Here is a 19,174-nt window from a genome sequence, read left to right as displayed (position 1 = left end):
CTAGTACACATTACAAGACACCCATCATGCCGGCGTACACAAATGGCGGATGCCGCGGCCAGTTTGTGAGTGTGAAGGGGTTTCTTTGAGTTTTCATGTAATAGAATTATGCCTTCTCGTATAGTCGAATTACAATTCGAGATCTATCATGACTGTAGGTAGTGTGTAAGCCATAGTTTGCCATTTCTCCATGTATTTTAGCTTGAGAAATTCAGTTAGTAAATTCCTTGCAGCACATGGAGGACCTTGGTATGGGTGGCTCGAAAATCTTTTTGCCGGAACATTTGACGCAAGACGCCGGATGCCAAATTTTCTGTGACACAGGCTCTTTAACGCTATCATATTAACCATTTGAGAGTCCATTTTCTTCGCCATATGCAACTGCCCAGGGTCAATTTTTTTTATTGCAGATTCCAAAATTCTTCTTGGCGACCTATTTCGTAAAAAATTCACAATTTTTCTAGGGTGACCGTAAAGTGACATGACATGACAAGAACTCTATTTGAGTCCTGACGGACTGAGATCTTGGGGAGCCAAAACCGAAGGCTCCCGAAGATCAAGTCAGTGGCTCCGCCCACGATGGGACCAGAAGATCAAGTCCTGCCGCAATGTCGTGGGCCGTCTGGACAGCCTGGAGTTGAATGTGCAGATTGCTGCTCTTGAGAGACTCCTGCCATTGTTCTTTCATGATGGGTGGAGAGGCGTTAAGGGCTGGGCACAGCCAGAGCATGTGGTCAAAAGAGCGTGAGTCATGACCACATTTGGGGCCCGACTGTGAGTGTTCAGGATCTATCTTGTTAAGGGATCGAGGGGCATGATACGAACGGGTTTGCAGGAGTCTGATTTTGGTAGCCTGAGGTTTGTTCAATTTGGGGTGAAGGGGTGGAAATGTCCTCCTTCCTAGACGATAATGGGAAACAATTTCGTGGAAAGGACATAATGGATCTTTGTGGATGTTGACCTCATTCCAAGCCTGGCTACCCGCGACAGCGTGGTGCGTGAAATTGCGCGCTTTCCGGTGGGCCTGCTCGTTAGGATTACATCCAAGCGGGTTAATTGAGCTATCTAGATGGGCTGGGACTCACAAGATTTGGTATCTTCCTTTGCTGCTCTCCCTAGTTCTTTGAAGTGCTTTAATCGCAATATTGTTTGCCTGTTCAGATATGATGGTGGACGAGAAGGATCTAACCGCCGTGCGCGAGTCCGAGAAGACGATAGCGGGAACTTTTCAGCTGTGAAAAGCCAGAGCGATCGCCGCTTCCTCCGCCACATGGGCAAACTTCGTATAAACAGAGGCTGCATTGACCAGCTTGCCCCCCGTGTCTACAACCGAGACAGCGAACTTATCCCCACTGTCATATCTGGCAGCATCGACAAAGAGGGCATCTAGTTTCTGCTGATTGATCTTTTTAAGGATAGATTTTGCCCTCGCGAATTTTCTACCCTCGTTATGCACTGGGTGGATGTTCCGCAGGACGGGGTTAACCATGATGCGACTTCTGGGTTCCCGGTCCAGCTAATTTTAATCGCTGGTTCATGTCTGGGTTAAATTCCCGCTTCTTCTAAAATCCTAATCCCTGGCTTAGTGGATGAAAGTCTCATTATCTGAGCCGCTGTGTGAGCTTCTATTAGCTCATCGATGGTGTTATGGAGTCCTAGCTCCAGCAGCTTCTCAGTGCTTGTGAACTGTGGAAGGCCGAGCACGCGCTCGAGGCCGGTTCCGATTAGGGAGTCTAGCTTGGCCTTTTGCTATTCACCCCAATTAAGGTACGGCGCAATGTAAATGACATAACTCAGGAAGAATGCCTGATAAGCTCTGAGCCGTAAAGTGAGAAAAAAATATTTTGCGTTGGTATATATGTACTCTTCATTCATGAATAACAATAAAAAAAAAGAAATAAACTTGTAAGAATTAAAAATTTGGTGCATTTTGATACACATAGTTCAAGGTCTTGAAAATGCACACACGAGAATATTTCGCAAGACTCAAGTGTTCCTGCGCTTACACTAATAACTAATATGTACATCCATAGCATAATCGAACTGCGTAGGTGCGCGCACTCTAAGGAAACTGTGTGGTTGTGTGCCCTGTGACACATGTGACAAACTTCCACTAATCTTCATCTTATCGCCAACCAAAGACGATTAGTTTTCCAAGTGTAAAAAAAAAAAAAACTGCTGCGGAAGCGCATGCACAGCGGCATCCTTCCTATGCGCACCCCTGTGAGCACTAAACGACAGAGAAAGAGACGGTCGCTCTTTGAGCGATTAGTAACGAGATAGCCATCAGTTTTGCAAGCGCAAGAAGCCGAAGCCACGTGCGAAATGAAACCCAAACCGCCGCCCGCCCGCGCACGCGCCACTGGGCCAGCGGTAGTATATAGACGCTTTGGAGCAAACTAGCTCTAAAATAAACCAGGCAACGAAAACTGAGAGAGGGAGGCGCGTGAAAAAGATTCCCACATAGTGGCAGCACATAGTGGCAGCACATAGTGGCAGCACAGAAAAGAAAAAGTTAAGCAATTGGCGCGCTTTTTAAACGTACAGAGAGTGCCATAAATATACGTCATCGACCATTTTTGGACTTGTTTGTGGCGCTGTATATTTACGTCATTGACCCTCAAAGGGTTACAAGAAACTTTTTATTTCGTGACTTTATTCTTTTTGAAGCGTAAGCGAATTTTCCCAGTAAGATGCCCTCAAAGCTCTCCGGCCCAACAGATGACTTTACATGCCTCCGCGAGAAAGTCCTGTTAGGATTCAAACTTTATTGTGCGGCCATGAATGGAACGGATGCCACCTGCCTCAGACACAACGTGCCTAATCGTCATGCTCTTTCAAAGGGTTACAACAAGAAACTTTTTATTTCGTGACTTTAATTTATTCTTTTTGAAGCGTAAGCGAATTTTCCCTGTAAGATGCCCTCAAAGCTTTCCGGCCCAACAGATGACTTTACATGCCTCCGCGAGAAAGTCCTGTTACGATTCAAACTTTATTGTGCGGCCATGAATGGAACGGATGCCACCTGCCTCAGACACAACATGCCTAATCGTCATGCTCTTCCACATGAAAAACGTTGACCGTTGGGTGCTTGCGACGAGATTATGCGCCAGTGCAAATCCTACTCTCCTTTGTCCTATGTGCACCAACTCTACACGAGGGAGTGATTTTCTCTACGAATTTCTCTCTGAATGTGGGCTGACCAGTGTGTTGACAAGGCCCTCTACCAGGTAGCAAGCGAAAAAGAGGTTGCCCAGATGGTGTAGGGTATAAGAAGGCCAGCGAGAGACTCCACATGCTCATCTTCTCTTCCCTTGCGTGCAGAAGCACACATGCCAAATGTTTTTTTACTTTCTGTTTTGGAATGCACTGCTGTCTCGTAACAATGTATTAAACTTCTGTTATTTGTTTTTACATCATCTCATCTTCCCTGCTAGACCCTCTCCGATGGGCGATCTGGTTTGAGATCCAAACAGACGCTGTTGAAGGTTGTGTCAAGAATGGCGAGCCGCTAAGCAAGATTGCCACCTTGCCACCCGATTACGACAAGGGGTGCAAGACGCGCACCTCTCCCTCTCCGTCGCTGCAGCTGGGAGGCGTTCAAAGAAGCGGCCGTTGTGCTGAAAACCTGCTTCCTTCCTCCAGCCCCATCGACATTGTGACGGGACGAGTTCGGTGTGTGGACAATGATTCCAGAGTTCCCCAACGCGGAGCTGATTTGACACGGCTGGACAAGCTGCCGCGGGAACGACCTATTTTTGTGCTTCTCACGGTTCGGAGTGGCACGGAACAACGAGCGACCCTCGATCGGCAACGATAGTTCCCGGAACGGCACCCGCCAACGCCGTCGTCGGGCATCAGAGCGCGGTTGCCTTTGTGTACGTAAACTGTTCTGCAGAGCAGCGGCGCGTTGGTGATGAGTAAACGAACAGTCGCCGCGTCGTAGGACCGGCGGATCGAGTGTATAAAAACTGTGGTTGTGCGAATGCTGAGGACACTTCTCTTGAGCAGTCATGTTAGACTGAGTCACTTCTCTCATGCAGTCCTGTTGGACTAATACTCTTTTTCTCAAGCAGTCATGTTAGACTGATTTAGTTTCTGTAAATAAACCCTTTTCCTCGTTCTCGATGAGAAACAGTTCTTCACTTCATCAACGATCTCAGCGTAAATAAGTTGGACGACGGCATGGGCCAGCTACCTTCGAATTCATGCCGTACTCCAATCTTGGCAAAGGACCACGGACGATGGGATTGAGCCCCCAATCCTGACAACTGGCTGACAGCGGTGAGATGGACTTTGCGACATGGTGCTGTATCTGCGGTGAGTGCTTGGTTTTTGCTTTGACTCTCTAGGCTTCATTTTGTGGTTGTTCTGTTTAGAACAGTAGGGAAGCTAGATTGTTGTGTGTTAGCTAGGTTGTGTTTTCCTAGCTAGATTTAGAGAGCAGAATCAAGGCAGTAAAGCAGCAGTCATGGAGTTAAGGACACTGCTGAGAGACGAGTTGTTGATTGTTGGCGAGGAACTGGGCCTAGATGTACGCAAGGAAATGCTCAAATCGGAATTATTGGAGCTAATTTCCGAAAAGGCCAGTGAGGAAGAAATTGAAATGGGGTTTGAACATCTGAAAAAGAGAGAAGAACGAGAGAGAAAAGAACAAGAGAGAGAGGAACGCGATAAAGATAGCGAGTTAAGAAAAATGCAACTGCAACTTGAAAGCAAACGTTTGGAGATGTCTCAAGGAAGTGAAGGCGCTCTGGGACGATCAAGTGAGGCAGAATCGTACCGCATGGACAGGCTATTAAAGCCATTTGAGGTCGGGACCGACATAGGCTTGTTCCTAAGCAATTTTGAAAGGACTTGCGAGAAGATGAACTTCGGCCCGAGTACATGGCCACAGCGGTTGCTGTCTATGTTGCCGTGTGAGGCGGCAGAAGTAATCGCCAGATTGAGTGTGCAGGATGCATATGATTATGCAAAAGTTTAGGCTAGTCTCCTGAAGAAATACCGCCTTTCAGCCGAAGCTTTTCGGCAAAGGTTTAGGAGCACAGGCAAGAAAGATAGCGAGGGCTATCCGGAGTTTGCATATAGCTTAAAGGCCAACCTAGTCGAGTGGCTTAAAAGCGCGGAAGCGTACGACAGCAGAGACATGATCATTGAATGCATGTGTCTAGAGCAGTTTTACAAAACCATCCCCCAAGCTGTGAAACTGTGGGTGCAAGACAGAGGTAATGTAAACACTGTGGAAAGGGCGGCTGAATTAGCCGAAGAGTACGCAACCCGTAGAAAGTTGAACGCCGAGGAGGGAAACTGGGACGGTCGAAATGGACCGCGGAAACCATTTCCGTTCACAAAGGGTGCGCAAACTAGACGATCCGAGCCTGTAGACATGGCAGAAAAGCCCGCAGAAAAGAGCGAGGAGAAACTTAACGGAGAAACCGCACAAAAAGAACAGAAAAGAAAATTCGAATCTGTTAGACCAATTCGCTGTTACAAATGCCACAAACTGGGACATATAGCTGTAAACTGCGAGAAGTCTAGCGTAGTTTTTTCCTACGTGGAGGAAAAAGATGAGAATATGGAACTTTTAAGTCCGTATCTCCACAACCTGCAAGTTAATGGAAAACCATGCCGAGTGCTAAGAGACAGTGCCGCCACGCTGGACATTGTCCATCCGTCTTACGTGATGGTAGATGACTTCACCGGAGAAGTAGCATGGATAAAACAGGTTGTAGAAGAACACAGCGTGTGTCTGCCCATGGCCAAAGTCAAAATCAGTGGACCATTCGGGGAGCTAGAGACTGAGGCTGCAGTTTCCAAATTTTTGTCACTGCAGTATCCCTACATCTTTTCGAATCGTTCGAATCAGTTACTGCATGACAGAGGGCTCAAACTGGGAGAGGGCATAGTACAGGCATTGACCCGAGGCCAAGCTCGTAAGATCGCGGCGCTTTTGGCTGAAAATGCTCAAGCTCCTCCAGCGGAAGCAGAAAAGGGCACAACTTCAATACCCGAATCCGAGCTAGGCCCGAGGGACGAAAGAACAGTTGAGGAGGGCCTGCCAGCTGACCAGCTCAATGAGAGCGTAGCACTAGAGTGTCAGAGTTCTAGCCTGCAGGAAGAGCAAGCAGACGCGCTCACAAGCGAGACAGGGTCGTTATTATCACCGGCCTCAAAGAACTTCGATCAACTCTTACGCGTGGATAGAGAGTCACTGGCAGCTGAGCAAAAGAATGATGAGAGCTTAGCTAAATTACGTGACACAGCTAAAGAAGGCATTGCTAGGCGCAACGTAACGATACATGAGAGAGGAGGATTGTTGTATCGGCATTACAGAGATCGAAAGGGTAAGATTTTAGATCAGTTAGTCATACCTACTAAGTATAGGGAGGACCTTTTGAGTCTTTGTCATGGAAATGGGTGGTCCGGCCACCTAGGCATAAACAAATCAAAGGAAAGATTGCTTATGGAATACTACTGGCCTGGCTGTTTCAAAGATGTAGAAAACTTTGTAAGATCATGCGACGCCTGCCAGCGTTCTGGTAAACCAGGAGAGACTTGGAAAGCTCCACTGAAGGTAGTGCCCTTAATAACAGAGCCTTTCAGACGGCTTGTAATAGACACGGTAGGGCCTCTTCCAAAAACAAAATCAGGCTACAGGTACTTGTTTACCATGCTGTGTCCGGCTACCAAGTTTCCAGAAGCAATCCCTTTGAAAGAGCTCAGCTCCACTGAAGTAGTAGACGCGCTTTTGACAGTGTTTGCACGAGTTGGGTTTCCAGCCGAAATTCAGGCAGATCAAGGGTCAGTATTCACGAGCGCACTGACTTCCACATTCTTGCAAAAGTGCGGGGTAAAGTTAATACACAGTTCTGTCTATCACCCTCAGTCAAACAGTGTAGAGAGGTGGCATTCGGTGCTTAAGCGAGTTTTGCGTGCGCTATGTTACGAGCACAAGGAGGACTGGGAGAACTGTCTGCCGGCAACTTTGTTTGCTTTGCGAACGGTTCCACATGAGGCGACAGGGTTCTCACCAGCAGAACTAGTGTATGGGAGGACACTCCGTTCTCCACTGAGAATGTTAAGAGAGATGTGGGAAGAGGGGAGATTCCGACAGTGGTTGAATACGTGCTAAATTTACTGGAACGCCTAAGCGCAACCCAAGAACTAGTCGGAAAGAACATGGCAATAGCTCAAAAGAACGCCAAAGTCTATTACGACAAGAATGCGAGGCTTCGTACATTTGAAGCCGGCTTAACGATGAAAGCGGAAAAGTGTAGGTTCGGTTGTTCACAGGTTACTTATCTGGGCCATGTTGTCGGTCAGGACATGAGACGGCCGGCTGAGCTGAAAATAGCTACGATTGGAGAATTTTCTCAGCCGCGCCCGAAAACGGACCTTCGTTCATTTTTGGGACTTGTGGGGTGCTATCAATGGCACATTCCGAATTACTCGCAATTAGCAAGTCCACTAACAGACGCCCTCCGAAAGGGAGCACCGAGTAACGTACACTGGGATAAGGACAAAGAGAACGCTTTCCAAAGTTTGAAAACGCTACTGGTTTCTCGCTCTGTGCTTCGCGCGCCAGACTACACAAAGGAATTCATAGTTCAATGCGACGCAAGCGACAGAGGTATGGGCGTGGTACTTAGTCAAGTCGGCGACGATAACGAGGAGCATCCTATCCTCTATGCCAGCCGTAAACTAAATGTAAGGGAGGAAGCCTACAGCGCTTCAGAGAAGGAATGCGCTTGTTTGGTTTGGGCCGCCCAGAAGTTGTCGTGTTACTTGTACGGAGCGAAGTTCATCTTCGAGACCGACCACTGTCCTCTGACGTGGCTCAATCAAATGTCACACAAAAACGGCCGCTTGCTCCGATGGAGCCTCACTCTCCAAGAGTACAACTTCTCCGTTAGATATAAGAAGGGAAAGTTGCATAGCAATGCGGATGGTTTGAGCAGGCTAATTTGAATTCTGCGTTTGGGGGTCCCGCCTAAATTTTAGGGTTACTAGTGTTAATTTTATTAAGCGAAGAAGATCCCCTCTCATTTGGCAGGATTCCCTCCATGATTGCTGAATGTGTCAGCAGGAATTTGCTTCAGAAATTGGCATAGCGAAATGCAGCATTTTTTGTTTGCTTCTGCACTTATGTTGTTGTTGTTTCTTTTTTGAAGCCTAGCGAGTCTAAAGTGATAGCCAATGCACGCCATCTCGGCGCAGAGCCGTGTTGCGGGGTTCATTTTGCAGTTGCCTGTCCTTGTTGGATGTTTTGGGGCGATGACATCAATGCACAAGTGGTCGCTGCGAGCCAAGACATCAATCCCCCCCTGACCAGCAGCCGTTCTCTTCCTGCCTAGCGGTTGTCAGCGCTAGACAGTCGAGATTTTTCGGGCCATGGAGGCGCTGTCAAGAATGGCGAGCCGCTAAGCAAGATTGCCACCTTGCCACCCGATTACGACAAGGGGTGCAAGACGCGCACCTCTCCCTCTCCGTCGCTGCAGCTGGGAGGCGTTCAAAGAAGCGGCCGTTGTGCTGAAAACCCGCTTCCTTCCTCCAGCCCCATCGACATTGTGACGGGACGAGTTCGGTGTGTGGACAATGATTCCAGAGTTCCCCAACGCGGAGCTGATTTGACACGGCTGGACAAGCTGCCGCGGGAACGACCTATTTTTGTGCTTCTCACGGTTCGGAGTGGCACGGAACAACGAGCGACCCTCGATCGGCAACGATAGTTCCCGGAACGGCACCCGCCAACGCCGTCGTCGGGCATCAGAGCGCGGTTGCCTTTGTGTACGTAAACTGTTCTGCAGAGCAGCGGCGCATTGGTGATGAGTAAACGAACAGTCGCCGCGTCGTAGGACCGGCGGATCGAGTGTATAAAAACTGTGGTTGTGCGAATGCTGAGGACACTTCTCTCATGCAGTCCTGTTGGACTAATACTCTTTTTCTCAAGCAGTCATGTTAGACTGATTTAGTTTCTGTAAATAAACCCTTTTCCTCGTTCTCGATGAGAAACAGTTCTTCACTTCATCAACGATCTCAGCGTAAATAAGTTGGACGACGGCATGGGCCAGCTACCTTCGAATTCATGCCGTACTCCAATCTTGGCAAAGGACCACGGACGATGGGATTGAGCCCCCAATCCTGACAGTTGCCGAAGCCCTGTCCCCATAACAGGTACCAGCTCTAAACAGTCCCGAAAGCCATCTGCGAGCGATCAGCCGCGTATTATTAGCCAGGATTTTGGGACAGCTATAAATAATTACCTTAAAGGAAACAGCGCTGTTTCCTTCAAGATCAGAAATGTAGTAACCAGCACAACTAAACAAGTTACTGAAGAGTAATTAAGCTGACCATGCAGCACTTTATTCTTCAATAAAACACAAACTAGATGAGCTTTCAGCCTTCACTCAGTCTCTACTCCTGTAAATTAAGCACTTTTTTAAAATCCTAGTGTTTTATACCAAAAAGATAAGCCATTGTGTGGCATTAATTTCTATGCAATATACTGCAGTCATTCATAAATGCTAGCAGCAACCACAAAACTTTGTGCAGTCATCTTCCGGTAACAGCATTTAATGTTTAAGCCATTTTGACTTGCAATCTTGTTTTTGAGTGCAGCCTTTAGGCGCCCGTTCCTGCGTTGAGCGTCAGCGTGCCTCGTCCTCCCTTGGTCTAACCAAGCAAACCAGTACAGCGAAGGACGAAAGAATGAACGTGGAGCGCAGCAGGGAATGAAATATGGCGACAGCGAAGACAGCGCGAGAGGGAAAGCGCAGCAAGCCACCTTGACGGGCCACAAGATGGTGTTGACATCTACGATAGTTCTAGAGGAAGCTCTTTGTTGTCTGAAGCCACAACGGCTGCTTTTTTCCAGACTAAGACGTTCAATATGTTCCTTCATAAATATAGAGACTTCGATTAGGAGGCGTATGCAGCCACTTTGGTCCTGTATAAAAATGTAAGCAAACCGAGTTTGTGTGTGGCTGAATGGTTTAAAAAGTAACGCAACAACAAAGGGGACAGGAGAGAGAACAGAGTGCTCGCATTTCTTAATTAAAAAAAAAAAAAGAAGAAGCACAACTGGGCGTACATGATTATGGGGCACGTCGCAGTGGGGAACTCCGGATTAATTTTGAACACCTGGGTTTCTTTATACGTGTGCCCAACGCATGGTACACACACTTTTATTTAATTTTTTCATTTCACACCCTTCGAAGTGATTGAACCCACGGCTTCGTGCTCAGCTGTGCCATGTCTCAGCCGCTGCAGCAGGTGTTTCCTTATCTAAACCTCTCTAGTGCCTCGCAAGCATTGTAACATGCCTTTCACAAAAGCAAACAGCGGACGAGAAGAGGAGGGTACTCTGACAATGTCATCGGGGGGTCTGAACCCGTGTCAGTGTGAGACAGCGGGGTGCCCTACTGCAGAGAAGGCGCGCCAGAGGTGAGCGCTATTCTTACCAGCAGATGGCTGCCGTCGGGAGACTTGCCCGAGTACAGGATGGTTGTTGGCGTCAACCGTACGGAGGGCTGCAAGGAGGAAGAGAAAGGAGAAACGGCACATGGCAGCGCACTTGCTACACAGGATCACGCACGCTCTTTTTTTTTTGGAAAGCGCGAGAAATTCGCTGCGGCAAATGCAACGGCTACATACACTGCCAGCTTACAACACATGCACCGCCTCGAGACATAGAAACCCGGGCGGGTAATACGTTTAGGTGTATCAATAAATGAACAGAGCAAGCTCAGATGACCTTGCCGCAAACTTCGTCGTTTGTCCGAACTTGCGCATTTCATTCCTCAAGATGCACTGACCCCAAGCTCGAATGATAATGCTTAGTTATTCAAGTGTGTCCCTCAAAATTTTCACCGTTAGGGTTGCCTTCCCGTACCATTCTCACAGGCTGCAGCCTGCCGGCCAAGTATAGAGGTAAACGACCTTGACCGAGGATTTGGGTTGTAATAGCAGGGCCCAACGGTGAATGGTCAATGTATCACTATTATTAATGGTCTATGTATTTGTCCATGTATCTAGCAGGGCAGAATAGTAAAAGTAGGCTGGGATAGTCGCACCTCGTGGCATAAAGGTACAGAATATGCTGAATTTAGCGACATTAGGGTTATACATTTCTTTAAGCTTATACGGCTTGTGATAACAAACAACGGATCGTAAGGGCAGAGAATATAAACGTAGCAGGAGCGTAAAAATAATAAGTATTGTGGCATCAGCCACCACAAACAAATTACGAATGAATTCTACCTGAATACATTCATCCGACCGACCTTGCCTTTTCGGCAATGGCATGCCAGGTGGCGTCCAAGTACCTTTCCCACATCGATCAGGACATACGAAGGGTGAGGAGGCACGCGGACTTGCCACGGAAAATCGTCAATAAAGATTTCAGCTTTTCTTACCCAGATCACAGAACCGACTGTTTCAGTGTACCATGTGCCTCCTGTTGCCGTCATACAGTTCACACATAAGGCAGGAATATACAGGAACAACACTGAAACCAAAAACATGTTAAGCAAGCCCTACATTGCGAAGGATGAGAAACGAAATACAGAAAATTCGTTACAAAATAGCAGCAACTGTGTTTGTCCTAATTAACAGAAAGTTCTGTGCACGGACGTATTGGAAGATCTGGGAGAATTAATGTACACAGCTAGAGCAAGCCAGGAATACAACACGCATTTAAATCATTATCTTACCCTATAAGTAAGTGACAGCACATTAACATTCAAATTTGTTGATGCCACTGTCCACAGTGCCCTAGAATATGCAGCATGCACAGCCACCAAGTACGTGCACCTAAATACATGGGCCCAAGTCACACTGCATGCCTTGTGGCAAATGCCCGGAAGCATGAGATATTCCAGCTGCTCAGTGACGCTGTCGTTTCCATTTGCACAGACGTGGCATGTCTTGATGACGACGCTGAGCGTTCTCGCATGCGAACGCTCTGTTGTCGAATACGAGACGGAGAACTTTTAACTTACGGAAAAATGACAGACATCCGTTCGCTTCGAGCGCATCAAGAAGACTAATTTATTTTTTACTAGAAGGTACAAAAAAGGGGAGAGAGTAGAGAGAAAGGGAAAGTCACATTACACTATGCCAAACAGGCTTTCTTGCACGCTGCACGTACAAGCAACCCGCTCCAAACCTGAAAAGCACTACCGCACCACTGTTCACTGTTCGTAGAACGTGCCCGCCAGTAATTTGCAAGCAGTTTTAGGGGTGTTAAGTGTCCGGCGCTTCTGCCACAGCAACCTCAGCAGTGCTGTTTACATGGGGGATTCCTCCTCGCCACATCGTCGGAGGCCCCCAGCACGGGGGTGCTTTGGCTCCAGAATGGAGGATATACAACAACCTCCCCCGGATGAGCAAACTATTATTGAGCTCATTGCTCCACAATCTCTAAGGGATACAGCAGCTGTATCGGTCGCTTCACCTCTGTTCCCCCACTTAATACCAATTTGCAGGACCCCACCCTGCCGTCTCTACCCGTAAATGTTTCCTTAATTCTGGTGGTCTTACACATGTGGCATTTCAAGCGGTCTTCCCTCAGGAGCACCAAGTCGTCTTTCTTCAGATCACTCGATGCCGTTGGTCGGCACATATGTACCGATCTGAGCTCCAATAAGTACTCTTTCTGCCACCATCTCTGGAAACCATCGGCCATGGTAGTCCGGTACTTCCAGCGTCGTGAGAGATGCATGCCACCACCAGGAATTTTGTCCGGCAGCAGGTGTGGAAGAAGAGTCGTCAACTTTCTTCCCACAAGGAAGTGCGCCGGTGACAGTGGTTCTACCTCTTGAGCATCATCATATATGAAAGTCAAAGGGTGTGAGTTGATCACGGCCTCCACCTCAAAGATCGGTGGTCAGTTCTTCGAAACTCAAGGTGCTCCGACCTTGCACCTTTCGCAATGCTACTTTCACAGATCGCACTATCCTCCACTCCCAGAATCCGCCCCACCAAGCTGCCCCGTTCAACAATAAACTTCCCTCTGATCTGGTTTCTGGCGAAGTATGACTGCAATTCCTCGACTTGCAACAGCATGAACATGGCCTTTAGATCCCTGGCTGCCTGCTTGAATGTGAGCACATTGCCCAAATACACCATCGAGCAGATTCCACGGCGCCCCACAAAGCGTTTAAAGGCCAAGAGGAAGGCTGAAGCCGACAGGTCACTGACAAGCTCAAGGTGGACGGCACGTCACAGCACAGGTGAAAATATCGATGTAGCATTTGTTGCTGTCGTGTGACTGTTGACAAATCAAGGGCCCTGCAAAATCGATGCCAACGATGTCGAATAGGCTTCCTTTTGTCACTCTGTCAGCTGGAAGTGGTGCTACTGGTTCCGTAGCTGGAGGGTAACTTGGTGACAGACAAGGCACTGCTTGATAACTTCCTTTATGGCCTGACGTCCTCTGATAATCCAATACGATTCTCGCAGCTGTGCTAGAGTATCGCGTACGCCCGTGTGCAGCATTCTCAAGTGTTCCTTTCGTATGAGCAGTGACGTGAGGAGGTGATTGCCAGGAAGAACGATGGGATGCTTAGTCTCTTCATTGTTATCACTGAATTGCAAGCGTCCACCAATTCGCATGAGGCCCTCTTTGTCGAAGTACGGGTTGAAAGGCAAAACAGGAGAGCTCTTATGCAGCGGTCTTCGATTCTTCAGGTTTGAAATGTTGTTGCTGAACGTATCTCCTTGAGCTTTAGCCAACCAGTATCTTTCAGCGCCGATTACTTCTTCAACTCGAAATGGGCCAATCGTCTTTTCTTCTTTGTCGTGGCAGTTGTCGACAAAGCGGCAGACCCATGCAGTTTACTCGCATGACTCTGCTGAATGAACTAATTCTCAACATTGAGAATTACCATGGATGACGATGTTACTGTAGGCATCACCGTTACCTTTCACTCTTCCATTTGGCACTCCCCAACCTTCGAGCTCGGCTCACTTATCGTTGGCCAATGAGTGTCATCCTCCTGAAGCCAACGGGGTCCTCTCCACCACAATTCGCTTTCTCGCAGGGCTGATGGGAGTATGCCGCGGGTGATTAGGTCAGCGGGGTTGTCTGAACCTGCGCAGTGTTTCCAATCTTCTGGATCTGTCAGCGCTTGTAACTCTGAGACTCGATTTGCTACAAAGGGCTTCTATCTGGCAGCGTTTCCCTTGATTCAGTACCTAGCTACTGTAGAGTCAGTCCAGAGGATGGTAGCAACCGTCTTCAGATCCAAGGCCTTGGTAACGTAGTGGCACAGTCGTACGCCAACAAGGGCACCCATCAGGTCCAATCGGGGCAGCAAGAGGCATTTCAAAGGGGCCACTCTTGATTATTTGGCCATGACCAAGCTTACATTTATTAGTCCGAACGGAGACTTGGTCACGATATATGCGACAGCACCATAGGCCTTCGGGCTTGCGTCACAGAAAATATCCACCACTTTCTCCGTATCATCGTTTCTAAAGCCTGCCGCCATCAGTCTTGGAATCGACACTTCTTCAATGCATGGAAGCTCCTTACACCAGCAGTCCCACTCAGGCTGCAATGCTTCAAGCAAGGGATTGTCCAACCCAATTACCAACTCCCACAACTTCTGGAACATCACCTTTACGCAAAATGTTGTGGGAGCATTCAATCCAAAGGGTCTAAAATTCTTGCCGAGACCTGCAGCACAAATCCCTTGTTGTTGGCTCTTGCGGAGAGGAAGTCAATGAATGAAGTTAGGTTGTATTCAACGTGGTCAGTCTGAGCATTCCAACCAACTCCCAATACCCTCGTAGATGCAGCATGTCCAGCATCAGCATTCGTTCTTTCCACATTGCCATTCTTTAAAAAGTTGATGAGATCGCAGTCGTTCGACATCCACTTGTGTAGCCACATCCCTGTTTGAGACAATATAACTTTTGATTCCTGGCACAAGACTACCCTTGTCAAGGCTGTCAACCCCAGTCACAAGGTCGTCCACGTAAAGATGCTTGCGCAGGATACCCGCAGTCTCAGCATACTGTTCCGGCAGACCTTCAAGATGATGTTGCAACGTTGCAGCCAAAAGAAATGGACTCATCGTGACACCGAACAGCACGCGAGTCATCCAATAGGTCACCACAGCTGGAAGTTCTTCCCCTTTTTTGGCGTCATAGCGTACCAGAGGAACTGCACAGCATTCTGATTTCCCTCTGATAGGGATATCAGGAGAAAGGCCGTTTCAATATCCACAATGACGGCAATGTTGTAAGTGCAGAAATTAATTAGCAGATCAATAAGCCCTGGGTTTAGGCTTGGGCCACTTTCCAAAACATTGTTCAGTGAGAGGCGATTTTCGGCACTTGATGATGCATGGAATACTACCCTCAGTTTTGTCGTCTGGCTTTCGTGACGAACAACTGCTTGATGTGGCGTATAGTTCACCGGACCTACCGACATGCCGTAATCCTTGCCGGCTGGCTCTGCATAGCCCTTTCTTTGTAGTCTCTTATGCAGGTGTCATATTCCCTAATCAATGAATCTCCTTTCAAGAGGCGCGTTGTCTGTGCTTTAAGCTTGCTGCACACTCGCAGTTGTCGCCAAGCTCGTAAACCATCAAATTTCAAGGGAACGACACCTTATAGTGTCCATAGTCAAAGTTGATGGTTTCTTTATAGTACTGAAGGACCGCATCCTGGTGATGAACTCGCTCATGTTCCTAGATACCGACGTGCTCAAGCTCCCAGAAAGACATTAGCTGTGCTGATATTTCCTTGTCAATTTGTTCACTCACTCCTATCCACATCATGCCAGCAGCCGAGGAGCAGACTCCCGTTGACTTCCTTGTGCCGACCTGGCTCTGGACTGTCCATTTGAATAGTCTCTACTGTCATCGATTTGGAGCTGGGATGCTTAGTGGATCCCGTGACAATTTCCCAGTAACGATCAGCGCTTATCAAAAGGTCAATATTTTCACTTTCGCCGCCCTGCGAGGCATCTGCGACTTGGAAGTGAAATCCTGAAAGTTGAAGTAGAACAGAATTTTATGGAGTAGCCATGATATCTGCACAGATGCAAGGAACTTCCAGCGTTTCCACTCGCACCCCTTTTCCGTCGTACTGGCTTCTGAGCCACAGCTCCACACAACAAATTTTTGTGCGTGTTATGGCTGACTGGTCACCAAAGGCAAATATATTAAGCTCCTCTTCCCCAAGCACTTTTATTGGAAATTTTCGGATAGGCTGCGATAAATGAAGGTTCGCTGACTGCCACCATCGAGGAGAAGCCTGCCATCAATTTGGATCTGAGACGCTTAGTGGATCCTGTGACAATTTCCCAATAATGATCAGTGCCTATCAAAAGGTCAATATTTTCACTTTCGCCGCCTTGTGTGGACCTTCTGTCCAAGCTCGTGCTGTGTGCTGTATGTAGGAGAAACTGCTGTTCTCCAGTGCACATCAAGTTATCTCCCGTGCCTAATGAAGACTTCGACACTGTGGCTTGCTCAATCACCGGTGACAAAGATGTATCCCCTTCATCAGTGTTGCGGTGTCTTCTAAAGTCAGGGTCACATATTGTCGTTAAGTGTCTGCAGTTGCAATGCGCTCACCTGAGCCACTTAGCTTTACGGCATTCTCTTGCCGCGTGCCCCCTTGTTGTGTACCATAAACACTGATTGTCACGCTTCAGCACCTCTCTTTTATCCACCACAGACATCTTTGCATTACAGTTGCCGGCCGTTCGAATTATAAAATAGACATCCTGTGCTGTCCTTGATCGTGGTGTGCAGTGCCGCTGCAGTAGGCATGTCCACCGCTTTAATGTTGCTGTTGCGCCTTTCCTTTACCAACTCGGCACTGTTGTCTCTTGGTGCTTCGGCCCGCTGTATGATCTCCCGCGTCGCAACCTCTTTTCTCAAAAAATACAGGAGCACATCCAGCTCACTTCCCTCATTCGTAGCCTCGTTTTTTCATTAGCATTCCAGACAAAGGTCGGCAGACACAGCTTTCTTTATTACGGTCAGTAACAAAGTTCCATAAGTGCTGACACTCACGCCTAAAGAAGTGAGGCTGCATACACCTGTCTCTACTTCATCGACGAGGCTGCGCAGTTGACTGAGATTCCGTGGGTCATGCACTGGCTTGATGTTAAGTAGCCGGGACATGTGGTCTTCTATAATTACTTCTTTGCTGCCGAACCTCGCCTTTAATAGCGAGAGAGCAACTTTGTAGGTGCCTTCCGACAAGTCAAGTCCTGCTACCACAACCGCCGCATTCCTGTCAAGTAGCTGTTGAGGTACTTGAATTTGTCTACGTTTGAGAGGTTCTGGTTAGCGTTGATAGTCGACTCAAACCGACTCCAGAACCCTTGCCACCCTCGAAGCTCTCCGTTGAATTTGATGATTTTGAGCTTTGGCAGCTTTACGGTGGGGCTTATTTGTGAATTGTTTGTGCTAGATTCTCTTTGAACTGAGGAGTTTAGTGTGCGATCAGATAAAGCATTTGTGCAGCTAAAGTCGTGTAGCATGCATTGTACCTTTGTTTTCGCCATGCTGATCTTTTCTCTGTACATTTCGGAGCATGCAACTTCCTCTTCAAAAGCTCCATCTTCAACACCTTTTTCTATCTCCTGATCTAGCTTTTTCAGTGGGTCCTCTTTATAAGAATGAAGATTTATCTTTTCTTCCAGCTCACCGATTGATGCACTGCTGTCCATGGTGGACAGTTCGTTGAGCAGCTTGGATGTAGATGTTCGTACCACGGCCCTTCACTTGATTCTGTTGATAACCATCTTTTGACGTCCCTATTCCTGGGTTTCGGCACCAAAATGTTGTGGAATAAGAGACGGAGAACTTTACCTTTTGGAAAAAGGGCAGACACCCGTTTGCTTCGAGCACATCAAGAAGACTCAATTTATTTTTTACTAGAAAGTACGGGAAAAGGGAAAGAGTAGAGAGAAAGGGAAAGTCGCAATACACTGTACCAAACAGGCTTTCTTGCACCCCACACGTGCAAGCAACCCCCTCCAAACCTAAAATGCACGACCGCACCGAGGGTCGCTGTTCGTAGAACGCGCCTGCCAGTAATTTGCATGCAGTTTGAGGGGTGTCAAATGCCCGGCACCGTTTTAGGTGTTGGGAGTCCTCCTCGCCACATCGTCAGCGGCCCCCAGCGCAGGGATGCTTTGGCTCCAGAATGGAGGACATACAACACACTCCCCATTACTAGCGCTGTGCACTATCTTCGATATCGACCGATGAAAATGGTTGTACTCAAAGAATCGTGGCTAGTTTGCAAAGAATGCTGAATGCATTAAAAAACAACTTCAGTGTTATCGAAACACGTGAGCGTTCGTTTCACTAAGCGTACTAATCCGGTCAGTGCAAAGAAAGGGCTTAATCAATTGCTCAGTCATTATTATACCGTCGATTTTCCCATGCTGCGGCTTTTGACGACACTGCGACAGAACCAAGAAAAGTGTCTTCTAAAGACACCCCGCCCACCTGCTTGCCGAGGAGAGAACAGAGAGAGAGCGAAAAGAAAAAAGTAAAGGAAGAAAAAAAAATAGGGGAATAAAGAACATCACACACGTAGAGTACCAGCATTGGAGACTTGAGTCTAGTCCCATTATTGACAAAAATTGCAGTACTGCTTTCTGAGCCTCATATATCGTTGAGTGCAGCTTGCACAAGATTACATTGTTGAAACTTGCTCAGCAGACCCCGTGACAAGGATTAGCAGGCACTGCAGCATAAAGGATCACTATCAACATGATTCATAAGTTCATACATGCGCTGTTTTGCCCGCTCTACCAAGTTGGTTCGTTTCTCTTGCGAGTAAATCAACATTTAGGATGATTCCGGTGCTCTGTAGATAAGGCGCTGCCCACGTGTAAGATACCCCAGACGTCGAAGTAAGACACACATATTTCCCACTTCAATTTGTGCACACGCTGGGAAAGCGTACGAGACACCGCTGAACACTTGAACTGCTTACGGCAGGTGTCGCTGACCAGTGCAGGCGGCGAGTGTGCACGGGCCCTTTCTTTTGGGCGAGAGTGGTGCGCTCTCTCCTGGGCAATGTCGCTTCTTGCACACGCTTGGTTTCACGTTCCACCGTCGACAAACTGGTCCTTCGAACCACGACAAGTGCGTTGATCTCGTGGCGGTCACAGATGCATATGCTGGTGTTGGAA

At 47.9% G+C, this 19,174-nt stretch overlaps 1 protein-coding gene across 1 annotated transcript in view; it reads right to left on the bottom strand.

Annotated features, from left to right (window-relative positions):
* Positions 1-19,174, bottom strand: part of LOC135897917 (branched-chain alpha-ketoacid dehydrogenase kinase-like) — a 114,111-nt gene that overhangs the window by 80,002 nt on the left and 14,935 nt on the right. The window contains exon 2 of the mRNA XM_065426607.2: positions 10,461-10,529. Coding sequence (XP_065282679.1) covers positions 10,461-10,529 — 69 coding nt within the window. The remainder of the gene's footprint in view (positions 1-10,460; positions 10,530-19,174) is intronic.

Source organism: Dermacentor albipictus, chromosome 2 (genome assembly GCF_038994185.2).
Source record: "Dermacentor albipictus isolate Rhodes 1998 colony chromosome 2, USDA_Dalb.pri_finalv2, whole genome shotgun sequence".
NCBI classification, from domain to species: Eukaryota; Metazoa; Arthropoda; class Arachnida; order Ixodida; family Ixodidae; genus Dermacentor; species Dermacentor albipictus.
The sequence above is the reverse complement of the archived record's forward strand: the minus strand, read 5'-3'. Positions and strand labels throughout refer to the sequence as shown.